The sequence below is a fragment of the Eulemur rufifrons genome, chromosome 8 (assembly GCF_041146395.1).
Source record: "Eulemur rufifrons isolate Redbay chromosome 8, OSU_ERuf_1, whole genome shotgun sequence".
Lineage (NCBI taxonomy): Eukaryota > Metazoa > Chordata > Mammalia > Primates > Lemuridae > Eulemur > Eulemur rufifrons.
The window spans coordinates 94,700,911-94,726,940 of record NC_090990.1 but is presented as its reverse complement, the minus strand read 5'-3'; the positions used below and the strand labels follow the sequence as shown (position 1 = coordinate 94,726,940).

Here is a 26,030-nt window from a genome sequence, read left to right as displayed (position 1 = left end):
TTATTAAGTAAAATCCTACTTATTTCTATGTCATCTTTGCCAATAAAGTTGAGTTTTTTAGGCCTTATTTTTGCTCTTGGTGCTAACCAATAAAATTGCAGGCTCTAACCTTAAAAATACAAGTCTTCATAGCTAATATAAGGAGTCTCATAAAGAGATGTCCCCTCTCCCTTTAATCAACAGAGGGAGCATTATCCTTCTGTATCATAAAGCTGGGTTCAAGAATCCAATTCAATAAGGTATTAAATTGGAGACTTTTTTTTTTTTTTTTTTTTTTGAGACAGAGTCTCACTTTGTTGCCCGGGCTAGAGTGAGTGCCATGGCGTCAGCCTAGCTCACAGCAACCTCAAACTCCTGGGTTCAAGCGATCCTACTGCCTCAGCCTCCCAAGTAGCTGGGACTACAGGCATGCGCCACCATGCCCGGCTAATTTTTTCTATATATATTTTAGTTGTCCATGTAATTTCTTTCTATTTTTAGTAGAGACGGGATCTCGCTCTTGCTCAGGCTGGTCTCGAACTCCTGACCTTGAGTGATCCACCCGCCTCGGCCTCCCAGAGTGCTAGGATTACAGGCGTGAGCCACCGCGCCTGGCCTTAAATTGGAGACTTTTATAAAAAAATATCAATCTTGTGCTCTTGGGCAAAATGGAGACTTGTGTGAATATTCATAATTGTTTAACAACTTGTTCTGTTAATATCAATCTGTCCTTGGAAGTAAAATTTGACTAAGGAAGCTTTGTACAACTCCTTTAAAAATTACCATATCTTGGCCTGTTGTGGTGGCTTACACTTGTAATCCTATCACTTTGGAAGGCTGAGGCAAGAAGATCACTTAAGGCCAGGAGTTCAAGACCAGCCTGAACAACATAGTGAGACTCCCCTCTCTACAAAAAATAGAAAAATCAGCCGGGCATGGTGGTGCATGCCTGTAGTTCCAGCTACTCAGGAGGCTAAGGCAGAATGGAGCCCTTAAGCCCAGGAGTTCAAGGTTGAAGTGACCCATGATCATGCACTGCACTCCAGCCTGGGCAACAGAGCAAGACTCTGTCTCAAAAAAAAAAAAAAATTGCCATGTCTTATGAAAATTACTTTTAAAAAGAAATCCATGATTCTTTGTGGGTATCTTATTTCAAAATTTGTTGCCTGGGCAATAATGTTGTAATGGACATCTCTGTCTTCCTACACAAAATAAATGCTTGTAAAATTGCTCTGTCAAATCAGAAGTGGATTGTTGCCATTTTCATTTTCTCAGTTACTCATGTTGGGAGAAAGAAACTGGTGCTTCTGTAAGATATTCTACTTCAACAAAGACATTGGGAGACTTATTTCAATTAAATAACAAATTACATTAACAAATCCACAGGGAGCTGAGAGTTGAAGACTGTGCCCTATGCTGGCAGTCGCAAATAAAGCAGCAAAGAGAGGGGAGATAAACCTTCATCTTTGGCCCTAGCAGGAGCCTGCCTGCCTCTGTGATGTGCCAGTTCAAAACAATTTTGTTAAAGAGTTGTTTTGCTGAACAAATCTGCACAGTCATCACAAAGAGAGTAAGACAAAAAGCCATACACATACACATGTTTTTAAAAAAAATTGTCTCTTGCCCAAGAACCACAAGCAGTTTCAATCTCTAAGGGAAAGAGTCTAGGGCACTATCGTCCATGAAACACCCTTAAATCTTTTATTTTTTGCCAGCAGTCAGGTTGAAGGAATCACTCAGGGCACTGTCTTCCAGGAATATGTGGATTTTCTTTATGAAAATGAGTTTCCCATACTTCTGGCAATCTGAGGGTAAGGGGTTGGCTTTCTTTAGAAACTGGGAGTCACTCTCTGGAAGATAAACAATAGGGTGAGAGGTCTGGTGCATGGGAAAGCTCAGAGCATCTTTGTGCATGCTTTCTGAATGTGTGTTCTGAACTTTATTTGTGATGAAACAGGCACCCAGAAAGGGGCATGTCAAATCATGTCTGACTTACCTGAAGACTTTCTGCTTCTAGCTGAGCAACTAGAAACTGGTTCTGAGTATATTCTTTCTTTCTTTCTCTTTTCCTCTCCCTTCCCTCTTTCCATCTTTCCCTCTTCCTTCCTTCCTTTTTTTTCTTTCTCTTGGAAAAAATACACAAACAAGCCAAGTCAAGATGTGAAGAATAACTTTGTGTACTGCAATGTATTTTCAAATCCTCTGGAATGAGACAGGTGACATCACTATAGATCCTATAGATCTACAACAAGCCATAAAGTTCTCGATAATTATCACAGCTGGTATGTATAGACAGTAAAATGATAATAGAGGAATATTATGAAAAACTTTATGCTGATAAATTTAACAATTTAGACAAAATGGACAATTTCCTTAATAGCTGCACACAAACAATTTGAGAAAAAATAGATAATCTCAACAGTCCTATTATCTATTAAAGAATTTGAATTTATTAATAATACTTTCCTGTAGAGAAAACTCGAGGCCCAGATGGCTTCACTGCTGAATTTTAGCAAACATTTAAGGAATAAATAATACCAGTTCTACATAAAGTCTTCCAGAGAATTAGAGGAAAGAACACTTCCCAACTCAGACATCCAAGCAAAGGCTGCAAGAAACAAAACCTAGAGACCAATATCCCTCATGAATGTAGATACAAAAAATTTTAACAAAATTTTAGTCAACAAATCTACCATTCTATAAAAAGGGTAATATATCTTGACCAATGCAAACCTGGACTAATTTAAAAACCAACGAATAAAATTTGTTATATTAACAGATTAAAAAAGGAAAAAGACATCATTTTAATAGATGCAAAAAAGCATTTGATAAAATTCAACACTCATTCATGATAAAAACAAAACAAACAAAAAAGTCCTCACAAACTCAATAAACTTCGAATAGAAGGAAACTTCCTTAACTTGATAGAGGGCATATATAAAAAACCTACATCTAGTATCATACTTAGGTGAAAGGCTGCATACTTTCTCCCTAAGATTGTAAACAAGGCAAAGAAATCTGCTCTCATCACTCTTATTGAGCATAGTGCTTAAAGTTTTAGCCAATACAATAAGGCAATAAAAGAAAATAGAAAGCATATAGGCCGGGCGTGGTGGCTCATGCCTGTAATCCTAGCACGCTGGGAGGCCGAGGTGGGAGGATCGCTCAAGGTCAGGAGTCTGAGACCAGCCTGAGCAAGAGCAAGACCCGTCTCTACTAAAAATAGAAAGAAATTATATGGACAGCTAAAAACATATATATAGAAAAATAAGCCAGGCACGGTGGCGCATGCCTGTAGTCCCAGCTACTCGGGAGGCTGAGGCAGTAGGATCGCTTGAGCCCAGGAGTTTGAGGTTGCTGTGAGCTAGGCTGATGCAACGGCACTCACTCTAGCCTGGGCAACAGAGCGAGACTCTGTCTAAAAAAAAAAAAAAATAGAAAGAAAAGAAAAAGAAAAAAAGAAAGCATATAGATCAGAAAGGAAAAAATAAAATAGTCTCTATTTGCAGATGACATGACAGTCTATATAGAAAATCCCAAGGAATCTTTTTTTTTAAAAAAATAACTATAACTAATAAGTGAGATCAGCAAAGTTACAAAGTCAGTATACAATTGTATTTTTGTATGCTAACAATGAAAAATCAGAAATTTATTTCTAAATACCATTTATAATAGTATCAAGAATATAAAATACTTAGGGATAAATTTGGCAAAAGATGTGCAAGACCTATATATTGAAAACTGCTGAGAGAAATTAAGGAAGACTTAAATAAATGGAGAGATACATTGTTTTCATGGATCAGAAGATTTGATATTATTAAGATGTAAATTCTTTCCAAATTGATCTATGGAATCAATGGAGTCATAATGAAGTCCCAGCGGGCTTTTAAAAAAAATTACATGGTGATTCTAAAATTTATATGGAAACATAAAAATATTTACATGGAAATGCAAAAATTATATGGAATAGCTTTTGAAATTCTGAAAAAGAAGAACAAAGTTGAAGGGAGTCCAGAAATAGAATCAAATATATATGGTCAATTGATTTTTAGCAAAGATGCCAAGGCAATTTAAGAGGAGAGTATAATCTTTTCAACAAATGGTGCTGTAACAATTGGTAGCCATATGGAAAAATTAAACCTTAACCCTTAGCTCACACCATATTTAAAAATTTATTTGAAATGGATCGTATATCTAAATGTAAGAGCTAGCCCTGTAGAAAATAGCAGAAAATCTTAGTAACCTTAGATTTGAAAGAGATTTCTTAAATAGTATACAAAAACCATGAAAAAAGAAAAAATTGTTAAATTATACTTCATAAAAATTAAAAATGTTTGCTCTTTAAAAGCAATAAGAAAATGAAAATATAAGCCATAGATGGAAAGTATTTGCAAAACATATATCTAACAAAGGACACATATGTAGAAATTATAAAACAACAACCCTTACAAATCAGTAATAAGAAAACCCAATTTTTAAACATAGGCAAAGGATTTCAATTGATACTTCACCAAAATATACATATGGTAAATAAATACATGAAAAGATAAACATCATTAGTCATTAGAGAAATGCAAATTAAAATCATATTGACCTACTATGAAACATAAAAAGTACAAAGTATAAAGAAGGACCATACAGGCCGGGTGCAGTGGCTCACGCCTGTTATCCTAGCACTCTGGGAGGCCAAGGCGGGAGGATCGCTCAAGGTCAGGAGTTCGAGAATGACCATACCAAGCATTGTTGAGGCTGTCTAGCAACTGGAGCTCTCATACTATGCTGGTGGGATTGTAAAATGATTCAACCACTGTAATAGTTAACTTTATGTGTTAACATGACTGAGCTAAGAGATGCCCAGATAGCTGGTAAAACATTATCTCTGGCTGTGTCTGTGAGAATATTTATGGAAGAAATTAGCATTTGAATTGGCAGACTGAGTAAAGATCTGCCCTCACCAATGTTGGGTGGCCATCACGCAATCCATTCAGGGCCTGAATAGAACAAAAAGGTGGGAATAGGGCAAATTTGATTTCTCTGATTGAGCTGAAACCTTCATCTTCTCCTGCCCTCAGATATCAGCACTCTTGGTTCTGGGTCTTCAGACTCTGGCACCTACACCATCAGCTCTGCTGATTCTCAGGACCTTCAGACTTGGACTAAATCATCCACTGGGTTTCCTGGTTGTCCAGCTTGCAGATGGCAGATAGTGGGATCTGTCTGTCTCCATAATCATGTGAGCCAATTCCTGTAAGTTTCCTCATATATGTATATTAGTTCTGTTTCTCTAAAGAACCTTGACTAATATAACCAAACTGGAAAACAGTTTTTGGCATTTTCTTATAAAGTTAAATATATGCCTACCTAAAAATACACCTACACTTCTATGACCCAGCCAGGCCACTTCTAGGTACCCAAGATAAATGAAAGCCTGTGTCTTTACAACTTGTATGTGAAAGTTTGTGGCAACTTTATTTGTAGTAGCCATAACTGGAAGCAACCCAAATATTAATCAATAGGTGAATGGGTAAACAAAGTGTGATACAGCCATAAAATGAAATAGTCCTCTGCAATAAAATGGAAAGAACTATTGAAAAACACAACATGGATGAATCTGAAAGTGATTCAGGGGTCTGTCGCCCTGGGTAGAGTGCACTGGCATCATCATAGCTCACAGCAACCTCAGATTCCTGGGCTCAAGCAATCCTCCTGCCTCACCCTCCCCAGAAGCTGGGAGTACAGGTGGACACTACCACGCCTGGCCAATTTTTCTATTTTTTGTTTAGAGACAGGGTCTTTCTCTTGCTCCGGCTGGTCTTGAACTCCTGACCCCAAGCGATCCTCCCATCTGGGCCTCCCATAGTGCTAGGATTACAAGTGTGAGCCACCACACCCGGCCAATGCACAGTTTTTAATAGCAAAAACTTGAAAATAACTCACATGTCCATTGTTGGTAGAATAATTTGTGGCATAATCACATGATGGGATACTTCACAGCAATGAAAATTAGTTAGCTGTAGCTACACAGAACGTCAGGTTGAATCTCAGGAACATACTGTTGAGTCAAAAGAAAGCAAGACTCAGAACAATAAATACAGTGTGATTCCACTTACTAAAAGTTCAAAAATACAAACTTATTATAACTATGAAATAAAGGGGGTGATTAAAACAAGGCCAGGATTGCAGTTGATGATGGGGAGGGAGGACAATGTAATCAGACAGGGACCCACGCAGTACTTCAAGGATTATGGTACTATTCTGTCTCTTCAACCATATGAGGGTACAAAAGTGTACATTATATTATTATTCTTTATACCTTCACACTTTTTATAAATATTTTTATCTACTCAATTAAAAAGAAAGAAAATTAAGCATCAGCCCACTAGTGATAAGCCAGGAACAGCCAAGGAGGGCCTGTAAGGCCTAGTTGGTCTTGGGAAGGGATGAGGGCCTGGACCTGTCCCATCTCCCTGGGAGCATTCTGAGGTGATCCTGATGGCAGAACTAACTCAGTGAACTGAATCTCAGTCTCCACGAGCACACAGCAGACCCAATGGTGCTCTTTCCCCCAGTGAATGACACCTATTTTAAATAGTTCATCAATTGAGCTTCAAGTGAGGAAATTTTCCCAGCAGCTTCGTGGGATTTAAGTGTAAAGAACTTCATAGCTTCATCCCAGATCTTCAGGTGACTTTTTGCTTTCCATATTGAGAGTTGGAGCTAGGCATGGTGGCTCACGGCTGTAATCCTAGCACTCTGGGAGGCCCAGGTGGGAGGATCACTTGAGGTCAGGAGTTTGAGACCAGCCTGAGCAAGAGCGAGACCCCGTCTTTACCAAAAATAGAAAAAATTAGCCAGGAATGGTTGCCCACACCTGTAGTCCCAGCTATTTGGGAGGCTGAGGCAGGAGGATCACTTGACCCCAGGAGTTTGAGGTTGCAGTGAGCTATGAAGACGTCACTGCACTTTAGACCACGTGGCAAGGGAGTGAGACCTTGTCTCAGAAAAAAAAAAAAAGAAAAAGAGAGAGAGAGAGAGAGAGAGTTGGGTCCTATTAGAACTGATACAGATGGTATAGGGCAGGGTCTCTCTGCAGGTAAGACAATGGTAAGGGCAGTTAATGAGAAGGGATGGCATAAACAGGGAAAGATTATGATTTGTTTAGAAGCCTCTTAGCCCTTGTCTAACCCTGAGATTCTATGTTTTATGGAGTTTTAGGAATAGAGATCTATCTAAACACACTTCACTTATTTAATTTGTGTTAGGGCTGGCTAGACTTTTCTTCCTCTTCTGAGGCTGCTGGGTCTTTCACATCACATCAGCTGCAAGGCTTACTGCCTCACTGCCTCCCCAACGCCCCTGTGCAACCACTCTTGGATTCCCTGGGGCCACCTGCATAAAAACATACAATAATGGAAATTTTATTCTCAATGCTTATTTTAGACTGAGAAACATCTACTCTCTCATGCCTATATTGCTGATACGTCTGCTCTGATCTGTGGTTTTTGCACAGCTGAAGGGTCATGCTGTCCCTCCCTCTGTCTTCAAGCAGGACTGCCTGCCTCCATTTCTGATGGCTCCTCTTATCTCCAAAGGACCTGGTGGAGGCCTGGAGGGTGTTATGATGGAAGAAGCGGGAAGTCTGTGATCACTGTGCAAAGAGGCATTTGCCCTGCCACCGAGGATCCTCAAACAGCAAACATTCGGAGTCAGGGACAATGGTTCCCAGAAGGCCACCTGGAGCTGAAGGAAGATGTTGTAGCCTCTACATCGCCCCTATTTCTGAGTCTCCTAAGGTTTCTCAAGTTATCAGATGCCACCTGTCTCTAATTTCCTTAGGATCAGTGGCTTGAGATTTGGCTAGGAGCCTGAGCCCTGTGTTGCCTGCTGACTCCCCTGGAAATCGATTTTCTTTTTTCCTCTTCTCTTTCCCAGGGGACTCTCCCTGCCTCATACTCATATTTCTACTGAGAATGAGCAGTCTTAATCATGCTGCAGAGACAGAGAGCTGACACATGAGTCTAGACAAATTTGTAGGGAAATTTGTGTACAAATTTGTAGACAAATTTGCTTTGGGTGGACAGATTCTAATATCTGACTTGGTGCCATGGCAATCTTCTTCCCCCTCTGTCTTGCTACATTTTAGTCACTATAGACATGTAAGCCATGGAGCAGGATGGGGCAGGACACTTGAATTCTCACCACTGATTCCCCAGTGATATTCCACATAGCCTTCAAGCCATCTGCCACCTCCTGTCCCCCATTGCTTTACCAGTGAAATGGACGGTTGTTGCATTGACTTTCCCCAGGCATGTGAAGGCCAGTTGGCTATCAGACAGTCACGTGCTTTGAAAGGTCTCTGATCCCTGTGAGGAAATTCTTGAGCAATTGAGAATGCTATCATGCCATTCACAGCCCTAAGGATGCAGATGATACCGGAGCTAACCTGGCCAAATCTGAATGATGAAAGCCAATCACAGACTTGACAAAGAAAATAGACCTCAGATGTGAGGAGATAAGACAGTTAGATTTACTTCCTCTTTTCTAATTTGAGAGGTTTCATTTTGAAGAAGATCAGTGTTGAGGTTGCAGGAGACCTAAACACAGTCAACATGAAGCTGGGCTCTGTCCTCACAGCCTGGGCCCTCCACCTTTCCCCTACTATGCTCTGGGCAGCCCAGATGTTACTGGGTAAGTAGAATGTTCGAATATTGGTGTGGGAATGGAGCTATGTCTGGCTTTGGGGAAAAGACCCAAAAGAAAGAAAAGTGGACTAATTTGGCCCTACAAAGAAGCAGTGTTCAGGTGGGATAGGAAGGGTAGGTATAAGAGAATTTAGTGTGTAGGACTGAATGGCTTTTTTTTTTTTTTTTTTTGAGACAGAGTCTCACTCTGTTGCCCAGGCTAGAGTGAGTGCCGTGGCGTCAGCCTAGCTCACAGCAACCTCAAACTCCTGAGCTCAAGCGATCCTCCTGTCTCAGCCTCCCGAGTAGCTGGGACTACAGGCATGCGCCACCATGCCCGGCTAATTTTTTCTATATATATTTTTAGCTGTCCATATAATTTCTTTGTATTTTTAGTAGAGGTGGGGTCTCGCTCTTGCTCAGGCTGGTCTCGAACTCCTGAGCTCAAACAATCCGCCCACCTCGGCCTCCCAGAGTGCTAGGATTACAGGCGTGAGCCACCGCGCCCGGCCTGAATGGCTTGTTTTGAATTTAAAAATCATCAAGGCTTTTCTGTCCTAAAAGTCCCATCTGACTATGATGCCTTCTCTAGCTGCAATCTCAAATCTTACCTTTCATTTCTGAGACAAGTTTCTTGAAAGAGTAGTCTGCACTTGCTATATCCACTTCCTCACTTCTCACTCACTCCTCACTGCTTGCAGTCTGGCTTCCACTGAGATGGGTTTCACCTAGGGCTCAATGACCCCTGCATTGACTGGTCATTGCACACTTCTTAGTTCTTATCCTGTTGGACTTCTCTGCTGTACTGTGCTCAGTTGATCACTTATTCTTTCTTGAATTCTCTACTCCCCTGGCCTCCACGGCACCATTTTCTCTTTGTATTACATGTACTTCTCTTGGCCCCTTCTCTTCTCTTCCCTGTAAACACTAGTGTTCTCTATAGTTATAGCCTTGCTTTTCTACTCATCTTTCTTTACATAATCTTTTTCATAAGCTCATTTGTCTGTATAATTTTTGCCACTGCAACTTTATAGAGTCCCAAATCATATCCCCAACCCTAATCATGCTTTTGAGCTTCACATTCAAATATCATGCTTCACACAAGAATATAATATACCTGCACCTCTCACAGATATCTCAGCACCATGTGACCAGAGGTGAACTCATCCATTCTCCTGGCTCCTAGCTCTTTTAAGTCATCTTTCACTATTTCTGATCTCAGCTAATGGTACCTACAACCATCCCAACATCCAGGCCTGAAACCTGAGAGACAACACAGACTCTTCCTTCTTCATTCTCTACAGCTGATTAATCATCAAGTTTGGCAAATTTTACTTCCTAAATTGTTCTTAGAAATAGCCCCTTCCCTGAAACATCACTAAGGTCCTAGGACAAGCCCTCATCATCTATGACTTGGTCCAACAATTTTCTAACTAATAATCCCCTTGTCCCAGCCTTGTGTTCTTGAAATGAATTCTGTACTCTGCAGCTGCAGTGATTTCTAAAATTCAAGTTTACCATCCCAAGTTCCTTATCATGGCATACAAGGCCCACCACAACCTGGCACCTATTAACCTCTTCAGCCTCTACTCCCACCCTCTGAGTCTTGCAATTTATGCTGTAATAAATCCCAATCAGCTTGTATTTCACATTCACACACCAGACTCTTATCTGTCTCCAAGACTTTGCTTATGCTACTGTTTCCACCTGAAATGAGCTCCCTCCATGGCTCCCTCTTCCCCTCCCCCATACAAACTTCTAGGCATCCCTGAAGACTCAGCTCAGTTGGCATCTTCTCCAGGAAGCTTACCTTGAACCCTCTTTTTTGCTTCAGTGGCTGTCTGTGACACCTTTTTATTATTATTTTCCTACTCGTGCTGAAATATCTTCATCTACCAGTGTCTTGCATTAAACTGAATAAATTGGGTAGGGACAATGTTTTTTGGATTTTGTTTTGTGGCAAGAACTGCAGACTTGGAATCAGATAGTCTGGTTTCAAGCTCCTCCTCTATTTACCAGCTCTATGTCACTTTGGAAAGTCACTTTTTATATCTCTGATTCAGTTTTCTCATTTGTAATAATTGTGAGAGTAATGATATCTACCACATAAGGTTTATTGAGTGAAAGTGCCAAGTAGCCCAATAAGATTTTATTTTTAAAAAGGAAAAATGGAGAGGAGGCTGAGTTCAGTTGAGTGACAGTGGAGGAACTGAAAAGAGGTAGCAGAGTAGCAAAGGGAGCTGAGAGAGGATGGAGAGAAAGCACCGGGTCCTGCTATGATGAGAAATAGGAAGTAGAGAGGGGCCTTGGTAAAGGACGTTACAAAGTCAAGAGCACTGGGCCGTTGGGTGAGGAAGAGAACAAATGTGAGTGGGACAGGAAAGGACGGGGTGAAGAAGTGAGCACAGGAGAATGGCCTGTGGCTGGAAGATGGGGAGAGGGATTAGGGGACAAGGAGCAGTCACAGAGGCGGGATTGCCTGGGGCAACCACGGAGGTAAGAGATGGGTTGGAGAGATGCAGTGAGAATCTACAACTCCAAGTTTCAACCTGGAGGCAAAGAATTGTTCCACAGTTCCCAGTAGGAACTGGGAGTAGGAGGTCAGGGGTAGAGGGAAAGACAGAGAAAGGGCTCTGCCATTGCTAGGGAAAGTTCAAGGGCAGAGGGCATTAAGATAGAGATGGCTGAAAAGTGAAGACCTGCAAGGGGGAGCAAGGAAGGAGGAGAGACACAGCAAGGCGGTGAAAACTCTTGGTAAACGTATTCAAGGCTGAAGAGCCAAGTGAATTTTGGGAAAATGAGAATGAGGAGAAAGTCCCTGAGGAAGGTCTGAGGCTCGAAGTAGACCACATCTGCACAGTGAAGTAAACCACATCTGCACAGTGAAGTAAAAAGAACACTGATTTTGGACTCAGACACACCTGACTTTCTTGCTCCATTCCTTACTCTCTTCTTAAAACTTGAGTTTTTTACTTTTCTAAGGCTGTTTCTCTAAGATTTGTAAAATGAGAATAAAGTCACATACCTCTAAAGTTTGTGAAGATTAAATAAGATAATGCATGAACGTGCTGGCAGTGTCTGGTGCCCAATAAATGTTCAAATCTGATGTCTCCCTTTCCCTCCTGTCCTCTGCCCACCTACTCGGGGCTCACCATTGTCTTTGGCCTCTGGTTCCTGCACCACAGCTGGATGTCATCCAGGTGAGTTTACTATTCTTTCACTCTCTCTCTTCTCTCTGCCCCAAACTACAGTCCATTCACTGAGAGCACCTGGACGCCTGTGAACCAAGGTCAAAACTGTCCCTCTGAGACACTCACAAGGATCTCTTGGAGAAAAAGCTTTTGGTGTCTTCCTATTCTCATTCTAAAAAGAATGATTTTCCAAGGAGAGGGAGGAATGCTTGTGGAGGGTGATTTTCTGTCCTCTTTCTCCAAGTTGCAGCATCATTTTTTGGTTCTCCCTGGGCTATGTCCTCTTCAGTTGCCAGTTTTGAGACGCTGCAGTGTGAAGGACCTGTCAGCGCCGAGGAGAGCAGCTGCCACACCGATGAGGACTTGACCAGCCAAAGGGAAGCTGGTTTCCAGTTCAAGGGCTACACTTTCAGTGAACCCTTCCATCTGATTGTGTCCTACGGTGAGGTCCTGGGCAGGCCTGATCAGTGCCCCAGACCCTTCCTGTCAGCCCCACAGCCCACTCGGGAAGGTGCTCCCAGGAAACTGGCCATGGGATGAGGTACTTTCTTCCCAATCTTCAGCCCACAGCAACCAGGGTGCCCTTAGTCCTGGGCCCTAGAGAAGTTGTTTCACACTCCCAACCAGGGATGAAAGTTACCTGGAACCTGAGAGAAAGTGTAGGGGAGTCTGCTGTAGGCATAATTGGGGGAGCTCCCAAGGGAGGCCGTGGGTGACACTGAGTTCTTTCTCTGGGCCACAGACTGGCTGATCATCCAAGGCCCAGCTATGCCAATATTTGAAGGGGACTCCTTGGTTCTGCGCTGCCAGGCCTGGCAAGACTGGCCACTGACTCAGGTCACCTTCTACCGAGATGGGTCAGCCCTGGGTCCCCCCGGACCTAACAGAGAATTGTCCATCACTGTGGTGCAACAGGCAGACAGTGGGCACTACCACTGCAGTGCCATCTTCAGGAGCCCTGGTCCTGGGAGCCCCGAAACAGCATCCAGTGTGGCTATCACAGTCCAAGGTGAGAGCTAGAAGCAGTGTTGTCATGGCAGAGGAGGGTGGGGAGAGACAGGGATCCCCAAATTTTCTTTCTTTGGCCTGGAGGTGGAAGAACATTGAAGCCTTAAGGAGAATGTTGCTGGCAAATGCCCAAGCAGGGTTTCAGGAGGGATGAGATCTCAACATTGCCTTTTCTTTTCTTTTCTTTTCTTTTTTTATTTTTTTGAGACAGAGTCTCACTCTGTTGCATGGGCTAGAGTGCTGTGGCGTCAGCCTAGCTGACAGCAACCTCAAACTCCTGGGCTTAAGCAATCCTCCTGCCTCAGCCTCCCAAGTAGCTGGGACTATAGGCATGAGCCACCATGCCCAGCTAATTTTTTCTATATATATTTTTAGCTGTCCATATAATTTCTAGTTTTAGTAGAGACAGGGTCTTTCTCTTGCTCAGGCTGGTCTCGAACTCCTGAGCTCAAACCATCCGCCTGCCTCGGCCTCCCAGAGTGTTAGGATTACAGGCGTGAGCCACCGCGCCCAGCCAACATTGCCTTTTCAAGTCATTCAGCCCTGCTCCAAGTCCAGCATGTTTCCTATAACCCAGATCTATGCTTCCCTGGGTTCAGTGATTGGTGTTTAGATTATTGTCAGATTTGCCTATTGCTGGACCTTTTCCAGTCCTGTCTACTTGGAGAGAGAGAGAGAGAACTTGAAAGTTTCAGGTGGAACTTTTCTAAGAGAGCCCATTCCTGATGGAAACATGGGAGAGGAAGTGTGACTGGGGGCCTCTCAGATTGCCTCTCATGTGTCTGTCTGAATGTAGGATGGCTGAGTACTTCTTTCTTATCTATCTTTCCCCTAGAACTATTTCTAGCCCCAGTTCTCAGAGCCATACCATCAGCTGAGCCCCAAGGGGGAGGCCCAGTGACCCTGAGCTGTCAGACAAAGCTGACCCTGCAGAGGTCAGCTGCCCGCCTCCTCTTCTCCTTCTACAAGGATGGAAGGACAGTGAGAAGCTGGGGCCTCTCCTCAGAATTCCAGATCCCCACAGCTTCAGAAGAGCACTCTGGATCATACTGGTGTGAGGCAGCCACTGAGGACAATCAAGTTTGGAAACAGAGCCCTCAGCTAGAGATCAGGGTGCTGGGTAAGTTAGTACATATGTGTCTGTTTGGTGTTTGTGTGAAAAGGGGGACAGGATGAATGGGGCCGATCAGCTGGGGTTCAGTGTGGGCAGGTTAAGAAGGGACATTGAGGAGGCAGGAACAACAAGTGAGAGTCCCTAATGATGGAAGAGAGCACAAACAGAGAACTCCTCCCCCAGACAGGGACCTGAGCCAGCTCCACACTTGCTGCCCCATTGATCTCAGCATCCCTACATCATCTCTGGGCATTTGTAGGAATATAATATCTAGAATGAGGGTGAGGTGGTCTGGAGTCTATGTGCAACTATGGGAGCCACCATTAAGAAGGCTGCACTTGACCTGAAATACTCCCAGAGGAGGTGTCCAGGGTGGTGAGGGAACTTGAACCCATGTCATATGAAAAACAATGGAAGGGGCCAGGCGTGGTGGCTCACACCTATAATCCCAGCATTCTGGGAGGCCAAGGTAGGAGGATTGCTTGAGGTCAGGAGTTCGAGACCAGCCTGAGCAAGAGTGAGACCCTGTCTCTCAAAATAGAAAAATTAGCTGGGTGTAATGGTGCATGCCTATTGTCCCAGCTACTTGGGAGGCTGAGGCAGGAGGATCACTTGAACCCAGGAGTTTGAGGTCGCAGTGAGCTATAATGATGCTTCTGTACTCTACACAGGGCAACAGAGTGAAACCCTGTCTCAAATAATAATAATAGTCATGGAAGGGACTAGAGATGCTCATCCTGAGGAGGAGGTGATTCAGGGGGCCAGCAGAGATGTCCTCAAAAAGCTGAAGACTGGCACAATGACGAGGAATTAGACTAATGTCATATACAATAAGGAACTTGAGCTAGACCCAGTTATCATGTGCGCTTTAGGAAATTAGATTCTGTCTTGATAAAGGAGGAACTGGCTCATAGTCATAGCTGTCTAAGGGTGAGGTCTCATTGCTGAATATTTTCAAGTAGAGGTAGGAAAGCTTCTGATTAAAATTTGGATCAGGAGTGATTCTTGAGTCCTCAAGGCTCTTTTGCCATTGGGCCCCACAGTCACTTTCAGAGAATAAGATTGACCAGGGATATGAAGGTAGGGCCAGAGTCAGGTTTCACTCTCGTGTATGCCTTCTGCCCCATAATCCAGGTCCTGCCAGCTCTGCCACATCTTCCACCTTGAATCCAGCTCTGCAGAAATCAGCTGCTCCAGGAACTACTTCAACTACAGAGACCCCTGGGCCGCCGCCTCTGCTGTCCACTCCTTCTTCTGAGGATCCAGGCTTCTCTTCTCCTCAGGGGGTGCTAGACCCCCACCTGCATCACCAGATGGGCATTCTTCTCAAACACATGCAGGATGTGAGAGCTCTCCTGGGCCACCTGGTCATGGAGCTGAGGGAATTGTCTGGCCATCGGAAGCCTGGGACCACAGAGGCTCCTGCCAAATAGAAGTAAACAATTCACCCACAATATTGCTCAACCACCTCAATAAATCCAATTCTTTCTATTTTTTATCTTCCTGGGCCAGCACATATGCATAAGTAGTTTTCCAAGTTGTACCCCTGTTTTGTTAGAATAATGGAGATAAGTGAGTCAAATAAGTTGTATAAAGTGATACCTGGAGTTTAGCTACAATTGTGTATTCTCTTTCAACCTGACAATGTAAGTCTGCTCTCTCTAGACCAGGAATTTCCTTCTGTTGTCCAGACCAGAATCTGGTGATTTAAAGAGAAGCAATGGAGGTGAATTTAATGCAGCAGTTTCAAGTGGGGGTAATTTTGCCCTACAGGGGGCATTTGGCAACATCTGGAGACATTTTGGTCATCATACTGGGGATGGGGATGTGTGTGCTACTGGCATCTAGTAAGCAGAAGCCAGGGATGCTGTTAAACGTCATATAATGCATGGGACATACCCCACAACAAAAGTTTATCTGGCCCAAAATGTCAGTGGTGCTGAGAATGAGAAATCTTAGCCTAATGAAACCATGGGTGTTGGACTCTGGGTGAGCCTTTGCCCTTTTTAATTATCATCTCCTTCCAGCCTCATGCAGAAAGTCTTATTTACATGCTAGTATTTAGTTGGTGCCATGGTCTGAATGTTTGTGTACCCCCCAAATACATATGAAATCCTAATCCCCACAGTGATGATACTAGGAAGTGGACCTTTAGGGTGTGATTAGATCAATCACAATCCCTTGTGATTGGGATTACTGCCATTATATAAATATGTATATACTAAAAAAAGCCCCAATGAGCTAACTCACCTTCCCACCATATGAGGACACAGCAAGAAGGTGCCATTTATGAACCAGAAAGCAAGACCTCACCAGACACTAAATATGCTGGCATCTTGATCTTGAACTTTCCAGCCTCTAGATCTATGAGAAATAAATTTCTACTGTTTATAATCTACTCTGTTTATGGTATTTTGTTATAGAGCCTAAACAGACTAAGGCAGTTGGTCTCTCCTACATGTCTGAGTTTATGCTGTGTTAAGAATACCCATAAGACAGTGTCTCTATCTACAGAGGGCTTTGATTTTGGGATGGAGGGGCAGTAATACCTCTACCCAAAACACAAGTAAAGCAGGGTATATAAAAATTTCCCACAAGATCTTACTGAGCTTAGAAATATGTGATTAAATATAATATTGCCAGAACAGCAAATATTTGTTTTAATCCATTTGTGTCTGAAATATTTTTCCTTAATAACATATATGACTCTATTTTAATTTCCTATTAATAATTTTTTCTGTGCTTGGCCTGCTACTGTACATTCTCAGCCAATGAGAGCCAGCCTGGCAGACTCTGCTTAGGTCAGTGAGTTAGCACAGCACTTTATAATGACCTCAGCCAATGGGTGTTCTAGCATGTTATGTTGAATTACATGGTGTGATGTTCTCCACTGTGGCCTTTCTTTGTGCCATTTACTCTGTGCTATTTTGACCCACAGTGTTTAACAAAAGATATGTACATGATCACACATGCCACAAGGAAATAGAATTGTGCTGATGGTGAAAGGAGAGTTTTATGGTGGTTCCTAGCGCCTTCAAGGGGAAGAATCAGGAGGCAGATGGGAATTGATAGAGGTCTGTATATATCACCACAACCTGAGATGACCGATTAACAATTGTATGAATGGGAGTTGCAAGAAATGACCAGAGGTATGTCATGACTTTGGTGGATTTGAAAAAATGGAAATTCAATTGCCAATGTACCATGTGTCTACAAAGATGCATTATAGCCATCCTACATGGAGTTGATTTCAGTTAATGCTTCCATTTTCATGAATGCATCTTGCAAGCTCCTGCTAAATAGGGAATTCCTTTGAAGATGGTAAAAGCTATCAGAGATCAGGGAAGAAAAAAATGGATGCAGCTGGCTGAGATAAATGTCACCTCTGTACTCCTCATCCATGTGTATGTGTGCACCTCTGTCATCATACTGTATTTTAATTTTTTTATTATCTTATTTCGATTTACTGGAGTGTGAGCTCCTTGAGAGTATTCCTTGAACTCTTTGTTCCACATTGTCTCATTGGTGTCTACTTCAATGAGGCATATATAAGCCCCCAGTAAATTTTGTTTATTTGAATTGAGTTGGGGCAGCAAAATAAGGGAAAGCATCTTGAAGAAGATGGGAATGAAGCTGTATCTTAAAGGGCAAGTGCTGTGCTTGGCATCAGCAAAATCTCCTGACTCTGTCCAAGGGACCCAGCCTACGCCAAGGACTTAGAAGCCTCAGAGGGAGGGTTTCCCATCATCAGGAATGAGGACAGCAAGAACAGAACTGAGAGAGAGAGACAGAGAGAGAGAGAGAGAGAGAGAGAGAGAAAGCATTTAGTTATTTCCTTCTGTCTAGCTGGGAGAGGTTGGGAGAGAGGGCGGGGAAGAGGGGTTGTTACATTGGATCTGGTTTATGGCCTGTACGGTATAGAATTCTGTAATCAGCAGATGTCCCGATGCAGCTATGCTTGATGTCTCAGAAATTAACTTTAGATAGCAAGCACATCAAAGGAAAAACTGTTTTCTACTCATGACACTTCTGACACCAAATATGTGGGTTTTCCACCAAAGCAATTCTCGGCAGAAAACAATTGGATGTTCTACTATATGTCAATGATGACTCTAACTACCCAGAGTTAGCACAGACCCCACAAGTTAAGGGGTCAGTCCCACATGACTGTTATCATTTCAGAAGCCAACTGCAAGTCCCAGGCTTCTGGCACTTGTGACCAACCAGCTATAAATCAGGGCTTCCCACAACCCTATCTTGGGTTCAACACGTTGCTAGAATGACTCACAGAACTCAGGAAAACAGTTTACTTAACAGCCAATGGACAATATGCATAAGATGATATGTAGGAAAGGGCACGGAGTTTTCATGCCCTCTCTGGGCACACCACCTTCCCAATGTCTCCACGTGTTCACTGACCCGGAAGCTCTTTGAACTCCATCATTTAGGGTTTTTATGGAGGCTTCATTACATAGGCATGATTGATTAAATTGTTAGCCATTGGTGATTGACTCAAACTCCAGCCCCTCTCTCCTCTAGGAGGTCAGGGTGTGGGGCTGAAAGTACCAACCCTCTAATTACAGGATTGGTTCTTCTGGCAATCAGCCATGTTTTTCTAAGAGTTTGGTTGAAGGAGTTTATTATAAATAACAAAAGATGTTCCTCCCTCCTCTCTCTCTCAGGAAATTGCCAGGGTTTTAGTAGCTCTGTGTCAGGAACCAGGGGCAGAGACCAAATATACATTTCTTATTGTGTTACACACATCCATTATGTTATAAAGTTGAATACTCAACTTGCATAGCCTATAACTCAGAATTCAATGCCTACATATATAGACCCAAGACAGAAATTTTAGTACATGTATATTAGAAGACAGGTATAATAATGTTTACAGTGGCAATGTCTGTAAAAGCAAAAATTTGAAGTCAACTCAGATGTCTATCAGCCTAAAAATGGATAAATTGTGCTATTTTCACATTTTCACAGAATGGAATATTATGTAACAGTAAAAATGAATGATCCATAGCTACAAAGCAGCAATATAAAAAGAAATCAGAAATATAATATTGAGTGAAAAAAGCAAGTCTCAGAAGATATTGCATAGCATTATACAATGTTTAAAAACAAGTAAAACAAAAGAATATATTGTTTAGGCATTCACACATACATATGATAAAACTTTTTTTTAAAGGCACAGAAATGGAAATACTGATATCAGGATAGTTGTTACCTCTAAGGGGCTGACTGGGGGTGCTGATAGAGAAGAGTACATAGGTAGATATAAGTTACTAATAATTTTTTTAGCTTCTCTGATAGGCACTTAGAGCTCCTTTAAAATAAATGAATAAATATATACATACATACATTTAAGTACTTTTTCTCACTTTAAAAATATTTTTTTTGTCTTGGTGATTGGGTCTCCCTGTGTCACCCAGGCTGGAGAGCTGTGGTACAACCACAGCACGCTACAACCTTAAACTCCTGGTCTCAAGTGATCACCCTGCCTCAGCTTCTGGAATAGTGAGTGGGATTACAGGCATGGGCCACCATGCCACACAAAAAAGAAAAAAATACACACATATACTCACACACATTTTTCTAAATCATCTTTAAGTCCCTTTAAGTTTTCTGTATTTACCTTCTAGAGGTAATAGAAGCCATGTTTATTACCTACAATGTGCAGAAGTTCTTTCCCTTATTGTATCAGTATTTAGTATCTTTTCCTTTACATTTCCTTTATATTGGTAACCATACCAACCTATTAAAGACTGCTCCTAGGGCTGGGCATGGTGGTGGCTCACGCCTGTAATCCTGGCACTCAGGGAGGCCGAGGTGGGAGGATCACTCAAGGTCAGGAGTTCAAGACCAGCCCGAGCAAGAGTGAGACCCCCGTCTCTACTAAAAATAGAAAGAAATGAGCCAGATAACTAAAAATATATAGAAAAAATTAGCTGGGCATGGTGGCACATACTTGTAGTCCCAGCTACTCGGGAAGCTGAGACGGGAGGATTGCTTGAGCCCAGGAGTTTCAGGTTGCTGTGAGCTAGCCTGACGCCATGGTACTCTGAGCCTGGGCAACAGAGCAAGACTCTGTCAAAAAAAAAAACCAAAAAACCAAAAAAACCAAAAAAACCCACCTCAAAGAAATGAAGAAATAACATCCATAAAAAAGAATAAAAGCTTTTGAAATAAAAACAGGCAGGACTGAAACAAGTACAGGAAGATAGGAAAAAGAAGCAATTCAAAAATCCTAGAAGTAAAAAAAAAAAAAAAACACAAAAACCTGAAAATAAAATAAAAACTCAGTAGATAATATAAACTCTAGATTGAACACTATCAAAGAGAGAATTGTAGATTGGAGAAATATGCTGAGAAATCCACCCAAAATGCAATGCAGAGAAATAACAGGTTGAAAATATAAGAATAAATTTAAGAGATGTGGAAAATAGATTGAGAGAATCCAACATTTTTCAAAAGTTTTTGGCTGATATTTTATGTATATATTATCTTCCTTAGAACATAAAGTTCTCAAGGTAATAGATAACCTTACACGGGCCCACAGGCTGCATCCATGGAATTCATGACCCCATCATTGATCTCAATAAATAATTACTCACAGGCAGATATACATAGTGGTGGACATACTGTAATAGGAGTTCCAAAAGTTGAGAATACATGGAATGTCAGAGAAGCAATATTCAGAGTTAAAGGCTATGAATTTTCCAGAACTGAGGAAAAATGGGTCCTCAGCCTGAAAGTTCAGAGTGCTGAGATTGAGAATACTACTGTATATTCATTATCTTGATATATTACTTTTGTGTGAAACTTCAGTGTTTTTCTAGTGAGCCCAATAAGGAATGAAGACCTATTAGCCTTAAATTCTGATGTCCTATCCAAGGCTCTTTTTTGAAGAATGTTCATATTTTCAATCTTCCAGTGATCAAGCAGATAAGCTGTCTGTAATAGGAGATTTCACAACTTAGGCTGTAGTTGCCCAAATGCATTTTTGAGTTCCCTCAAAACTCTTAAGTGGGTGCTTGTTAATAGTTACCGTGTTAATTTGTTTTAGAACATATCAAATACCAAACTCTATAGGTAGGATATTGTACTACCAGCTATGCATTTGGAAGTAGAGATGATGATGAATAAGTCAGGAACTCAGGGAAAAGATCACTCCCTGCTGACTGGTGTGATTAGATAAGTTTCGTGAAGAAGATAATACGTGGGTGGAGCATTGGAAAACATGTAGGACCTGGAGAACTGAAAAGGAGAAGGAAGGACATTTCAGAGGTGGGATGATGCAAGTAAGGGCACGAGGGGAAGAATTTTTTTTTCTTTTAAAAAAATTTTTTTTTAATTTCAGCTTATGATGGGGGTACAAATGTTTAGGTTACGTATATTGCCCTTGCGCCCCTCTCCCCCCAAGTCAGAGCTTCAAGTGTGTCCATCCTCCAGACGGTGAGCACCGCACTCATTTTGTATGTATACACCCCTCCCCTCCCCCCCACATCTGCCTGACACCTGCTTAATGTTATTTCTGAATGTGCTCTTAGGTGATGATCAGTGAAACCAATTTGATGGTGAGTACATGTGGTGCTTATTTTTCCATTCTTGGGATACTTCACTTAGTAGAATGGGTTCCAGCTCTATCCAGGAAAATACAAAAGGTGCTATATCACCATTCTTTTTTATAGCTGAATAGTACTCCATGGTATACATATGCCACATTTTATTAATCCACTCATGTATTGATGGGCACTTGGGTTGTTTCCACATCTTTGCAATTGTGAATTGTGCTACTATAAACATTTGAGTGTAGATGTCTTTTTATAAAATGTCTTTTGTTCTTTTGGTTATATGTCCAGTAATAGGATTGCTGGATCAAATAGTAGATCTACTTGTGTTTCTTTAAGGTATCTCCATATTGCTTTCCACAGAGGTTGCACTAGTTTGCAGTCCCACCAGCAGTGTAAGAGTGTTCCTATACTCTCCACATCCATGCCAACATTTATTGTTTTGGGACTTTTTGATAAAGGCCATTCTCACTGGAGATAAGTGATATCTCATAGTGGTTTTGATTTGCATTTCCCTGATGATTAGAGATGTTGAGCATTTTTTCATATGTTTGTTGGCCGTTATTCTGTCTTCTTTAGAAAAGTTTCTGTTCATGTCCTTTGCCCACTTTTTGATAGGGTTGTTTGATTTTTTTGTTGCTGATTTTCCTGAGTTCTAAATAGATTCTAGTTATCAGCCCTTTATTGGATGTGTAGCATGTGAATATTTTTTCCCATTCTGTAGGTTGTCTGTTTGCTCTTGTGATAGTTTCTTCTAAAAAGCTGTGCAGAAGCTTTTTAATTTGATCAGGTCCCATTTATTTATTTTTATTGTTGCTGTGACTGCCTTTGGGGTCTTCTTCATAAATTCTTTGCCTAGGCCAATGTCTAGAAGAGTATTTCCAACGTTTTCCTCTAGAACTCTTATAGTTTCATGTCTTAGGTTTAAGTCTGTTATCCATCATGAGTTGATTTTTGTGAGAGGTGAAAGGTGTGGATTCTGTTTCAGTCTTCTACATGTGGCTATCCAGTTCTCCCAGCACCGTTTATTGAACAAGGATTCTTTTCCCCAGTGTATGTTTTTATCTGCTTTGTCAAAGATTAGATGGCTATATGAGGCTGGTTTTATATCTGGGTTCTCAGTTCTGTTCCATAAGTCTGTGTCCCTGTTCTTGTGCCAGTACCATACTGTTTTAATTACTATAGTCTTGCAGTATAGTTTGAAGTCTGGTAAATTGATGCCTCCCATTTTATTCTTTTTGCCTAGGATTCCTTTTGTTATACAGGGTCTTCTCTGGTTCCATACGAAGCATAAAATTATTTTTTCTGTATCTGTGAAAAATGATGTTGGTATTTTAATAGGGATTGCATTGACTCTGTAGGTCACTTTGGGTAGTATAGGCATTTTAACAACGTTGGTTCTGCCAACCCACGAGCATGGTATGGTTTTCCACCCATTTACGTCCTCTGCTATTTCCTTATGAGGGGAAGAATTGACACTCGGATGTCATAGAAAAAGGTGATTCCTTTAACTGAAACAGAGAGTTCAGTGGAGCAAAATAATAGGAAATAGTAATGGAGAAGTGAATAGGCTACACAGATTCTTAAATGTGCAGCTGAAGAAAATGGATCTGTAGGCAAAATTTTTAGTAGAGGAGCAACTTGTGAAAAGTGATCTTTAGCATGACTATTCTGGTACTCTGGTATGGGGTGAATGGGTGAATAGGAGAGGGATTGAGGGCGGTGGATTCTAGGTATAGGGCTCAGTGTGAAGGCTATTGCTCTCATCCAGCCTGAGGAGAAAAGGGCCTTGGGTAGGGACAGAAGGAATAGAAAATAATAATCTGAGAGATGTTAACAGAAAGAATCTCCAATTCTGGGTGATCAGATATGGAGTGACACTGCTCCTCTCAGACAAAAAGGCCCCTATGCCCAGCCCAGCAGCCCAAGGTAGAAAAACCTGGTTCAGTTACAACTTAAAAGAGGCAAGGGAAGGGACAAAGTGACCTTCTAGAATCTAAGGGGGAAGTTTAAGGGGGGGGTGTATGTTAAGATAAGCCTCATCCTAGTCCTGCCTCCTTGAAATTTTTGTTCTCTTTTGGTACCAACCTTCCCCCTTCCCAGTGAACAAGAGGAGACGTGGAGAAATGGGGAGGTCTCTAGTAGTCTTCCTGCCAGAGTTCCTTCAGGCACATACTGCTGTCTATTCTTAAATTGGCCTTTATATTCCTTTGGTATTGAAATTTTTTTATTGAAAAGTTTACATTCAAGAATAGTAATTTTAAAAATGTTCTTATTTAGGAAAAGAAAATTTTGTTTGGCAAAATTACAAAGTTAAGAAATACTGAATATTGATGACAAGAGGGAACAAGAGACCTGTGAACTGCTAGTGGGAGCATAAACAAGTGCAGCCCTTTTTGAGAGTAATCTCACAGTATTCATTGTCTTGCTTTATTTGTGCCACAAATACCTACTTTGCATGTGCTATGTGCTGTCACTGTTCTAGGTTATACAGCAGTGAACAAGAAAAATTCCTGCCTTCATGGAGCTTACATTCTAATGAGGGAAAACCTACCACAAACAAATGAATGCAATGTCAGGTAGCGACAAGTGCTATGAAGAGAAATAAAGCAAAATACAGAGCCAGAGAATGATAGTGAGGGGATGTTACTTGAGACAGTGTGGTTAGTGACGGTCTCTCTGAGGAGGCAATGTTTGAGTGAAGTGAGGAAGTGAAACTTGTGAAGATCTGAGAGGAGAATAAAAATCTTTCAGGCAGAGAGAACAGCAAGTGAGGGCCTGGAGCAAGACTAAGCATGGAATTTTCTAGCAACCATTATAAACACAGTGTGGCTAGATCACAGTGAGGGAGGGAGAAAGTCATAGGGAATGAGGTCAAGGGTCAGGCAAAGGCCCAATCTGTATGGCCCTGTACATGGGAAAGGTGTTTGGAATTTATTCTGAGTACACCTTTGGGAGATTTTGAGGGGGAGTAACGACATAATATGATTAACATTTTTAAAGTATCTCTCTAGCCACTGGGTGAAGAAATAACCATATGAAAAGATATATTTAGAAGGTGAGTTGTCAGGACTGGCCAATAAACTGGGTGTGGTTTTGCAGTCCCACTCCCAGGGACACATCCCATAGAAGCACAGCAGCGGCTCTGTAGGGAAGCATTGTATCCGTATTAGCACTGGCTTAAGCGAAGCTTCCTACACACCAGGCCCTGTTCAAAGCCCTTCACACATAGGAGTTCATTCATCCCTTACAATATGTGCCAAGAAGTTCATTGTGGAATTGTTTGTGGTAGCCTAGGGTGGGCAGCAACCAGGGTATTCGGGAAATGGACGAGTGCAGTGTGGTGGAAGCAAACTGTGGAATACTGGGTAAGGCAAAAGTGAGAAACAAGATGCATGTAGAGCAACGTGAATGAATCTTAAATGCATGGGATTAATTTTAAAAAGAAAAAGAGAAAATAATATCTAGAACAATGCTATTTATGTAAACTAATCACACTAAATATTTCTCAAGTATAAATACATACATATATATTAGAAACACAGAGTAAACATTGTACAGTGAGTGCCTATGTGAAGGAGAGAAGAACAGTAGTGTGAATGAAGGTAAAAAAGAATTAAGAAACTAGAGATGGGACTTGCAAAGGTGAATGATGACAGTCTGCCACGAGCAGCACCTTGAATCCCTGACAACCAGAGGGAGATCAGAGAACAGATTTTGGAGTGAGATAGACTTCTATTCAAATCCCAGTTCCATCATCTCCGTTTCCTCATATTTAAAAATGGGATAATAATAATCTTTCCTCAAAGGGCCTTGTGAGGATTAGATGAAGTAGTATTTGTGAAGCAGAGGCGTGGTGCCTGCCACACACTAAGGCACTCACTAAAAGTGAGCTGATGTCATTATTGTTGGCAACAGCAGCGTTATCTTGTCATCATCATCATCACTGAGAACATGTTTTTTATCAAATGATGGCATATCTTTTCCAGAAGCTATGTTGTAATAGGTGTCAAAAAATTGCTTAAGTAACAAATGATAATTGCTAAATTCCTCTGCATAGTAAAAGAGTGAAGAATTAGAAATTCTGAGGAGAAAAATTCTGGATGAAGAAAAAGATCCAATTTGGGGATAATTCAGAGAAGAGCTCAAAATAAAGAAACGTTGTGCAGGAGATTTTTCAAGCCAAATTCTTACTGTATGATGTGAACGTTACCAATGATTCCAGAGATTTCCAGGGAAGACAATACCACTCATGAATGTTTGGGGCAGTTAGATTTTTTTCTGGAATCCAGTAAAGGGCTGAGATCTGTGTTCTGGGTGATGAGAAACCAAATAGAGTCTTGTGTAGCCTAAGAGGAGAGCTGACAATGGCATTGCATTCTTGTCATACAGATGGAGGCCTGGTGCAGAAGTCAGCTCTCTGGGGCAGGATGTGGGTGATGTAGGTGATGTGGGTGATGTGGCCCCATACTGGCCCTGAGAC

At 41.7% G+C, this 26,030-nt stretch overlaps 1 protein-coding gene across 8 annotated transcripts; it reads left to right on the top strand.

Annotated features, from left to right (window-relative positions):
• Positions 1-8,573: 8,573 nt before the first annotated feature.
• On the top strand, positions 8,574-15,450 carry FCRLA (Fc receptor like A). Of its 8 annotated transcripts, XM_069478433.1 has the most exons (6): positions 8,589-8,667; positions 11,846-11,860; positions 12,141-12,293; positions 12,594-12,860; positions 13,695-13,979; positions 15,108-15,450. In XM_069478433.1, the coding sequence occupies exons 1-6, from the start codon at positions 8,589-8,591 to the stop codon at positions 15,404-15,406; spliced, it is 1,098 nt and encodes a 365-aa protein (XP_069334534.1). In that variant the 3' UTR covers positions 15,407-15,450. The 8 variants fall into 8 exon arrangements, with proteins under 8 accessions (XP_069334541.1, XP_069334534.1, XP_069334535.1 ...); XM_069478440.1 differs by lacking the exon at positions 11,846-11,860 and having other exon boundaries at positions 8,574-8,667; XM_069478434.1 differs by lacking the exons at positions 11,846-11,860; positions 12,594-12,860.
• Positions 15,451-26,030: the final 10,580 nt, after the last annotated feature.

Coding starts and splice junctions, on each gene's coding strand:
- FCRLA (XM_069478433.1), top strand. CDS start 8,589: ATGAAGCTGGGCTCTGTCCTCACAGCCTGGGCCCTCCACCTTTCCCCT. Junction 12,294..12,593: donor CCATCTGATTGTGTCCTACG/GTGAGGTCCTGG, acceptor TCTGGGCCACAG/ACTGGCTGATCATCCAAGGC. Junction 12,861..13,694: donor TGTGGCTATCACAGTCCAAG/GTGAGAGCTAGA, acceptor TCTTTCCCCTAG/AACTATTTCTAGCCCCAGTT.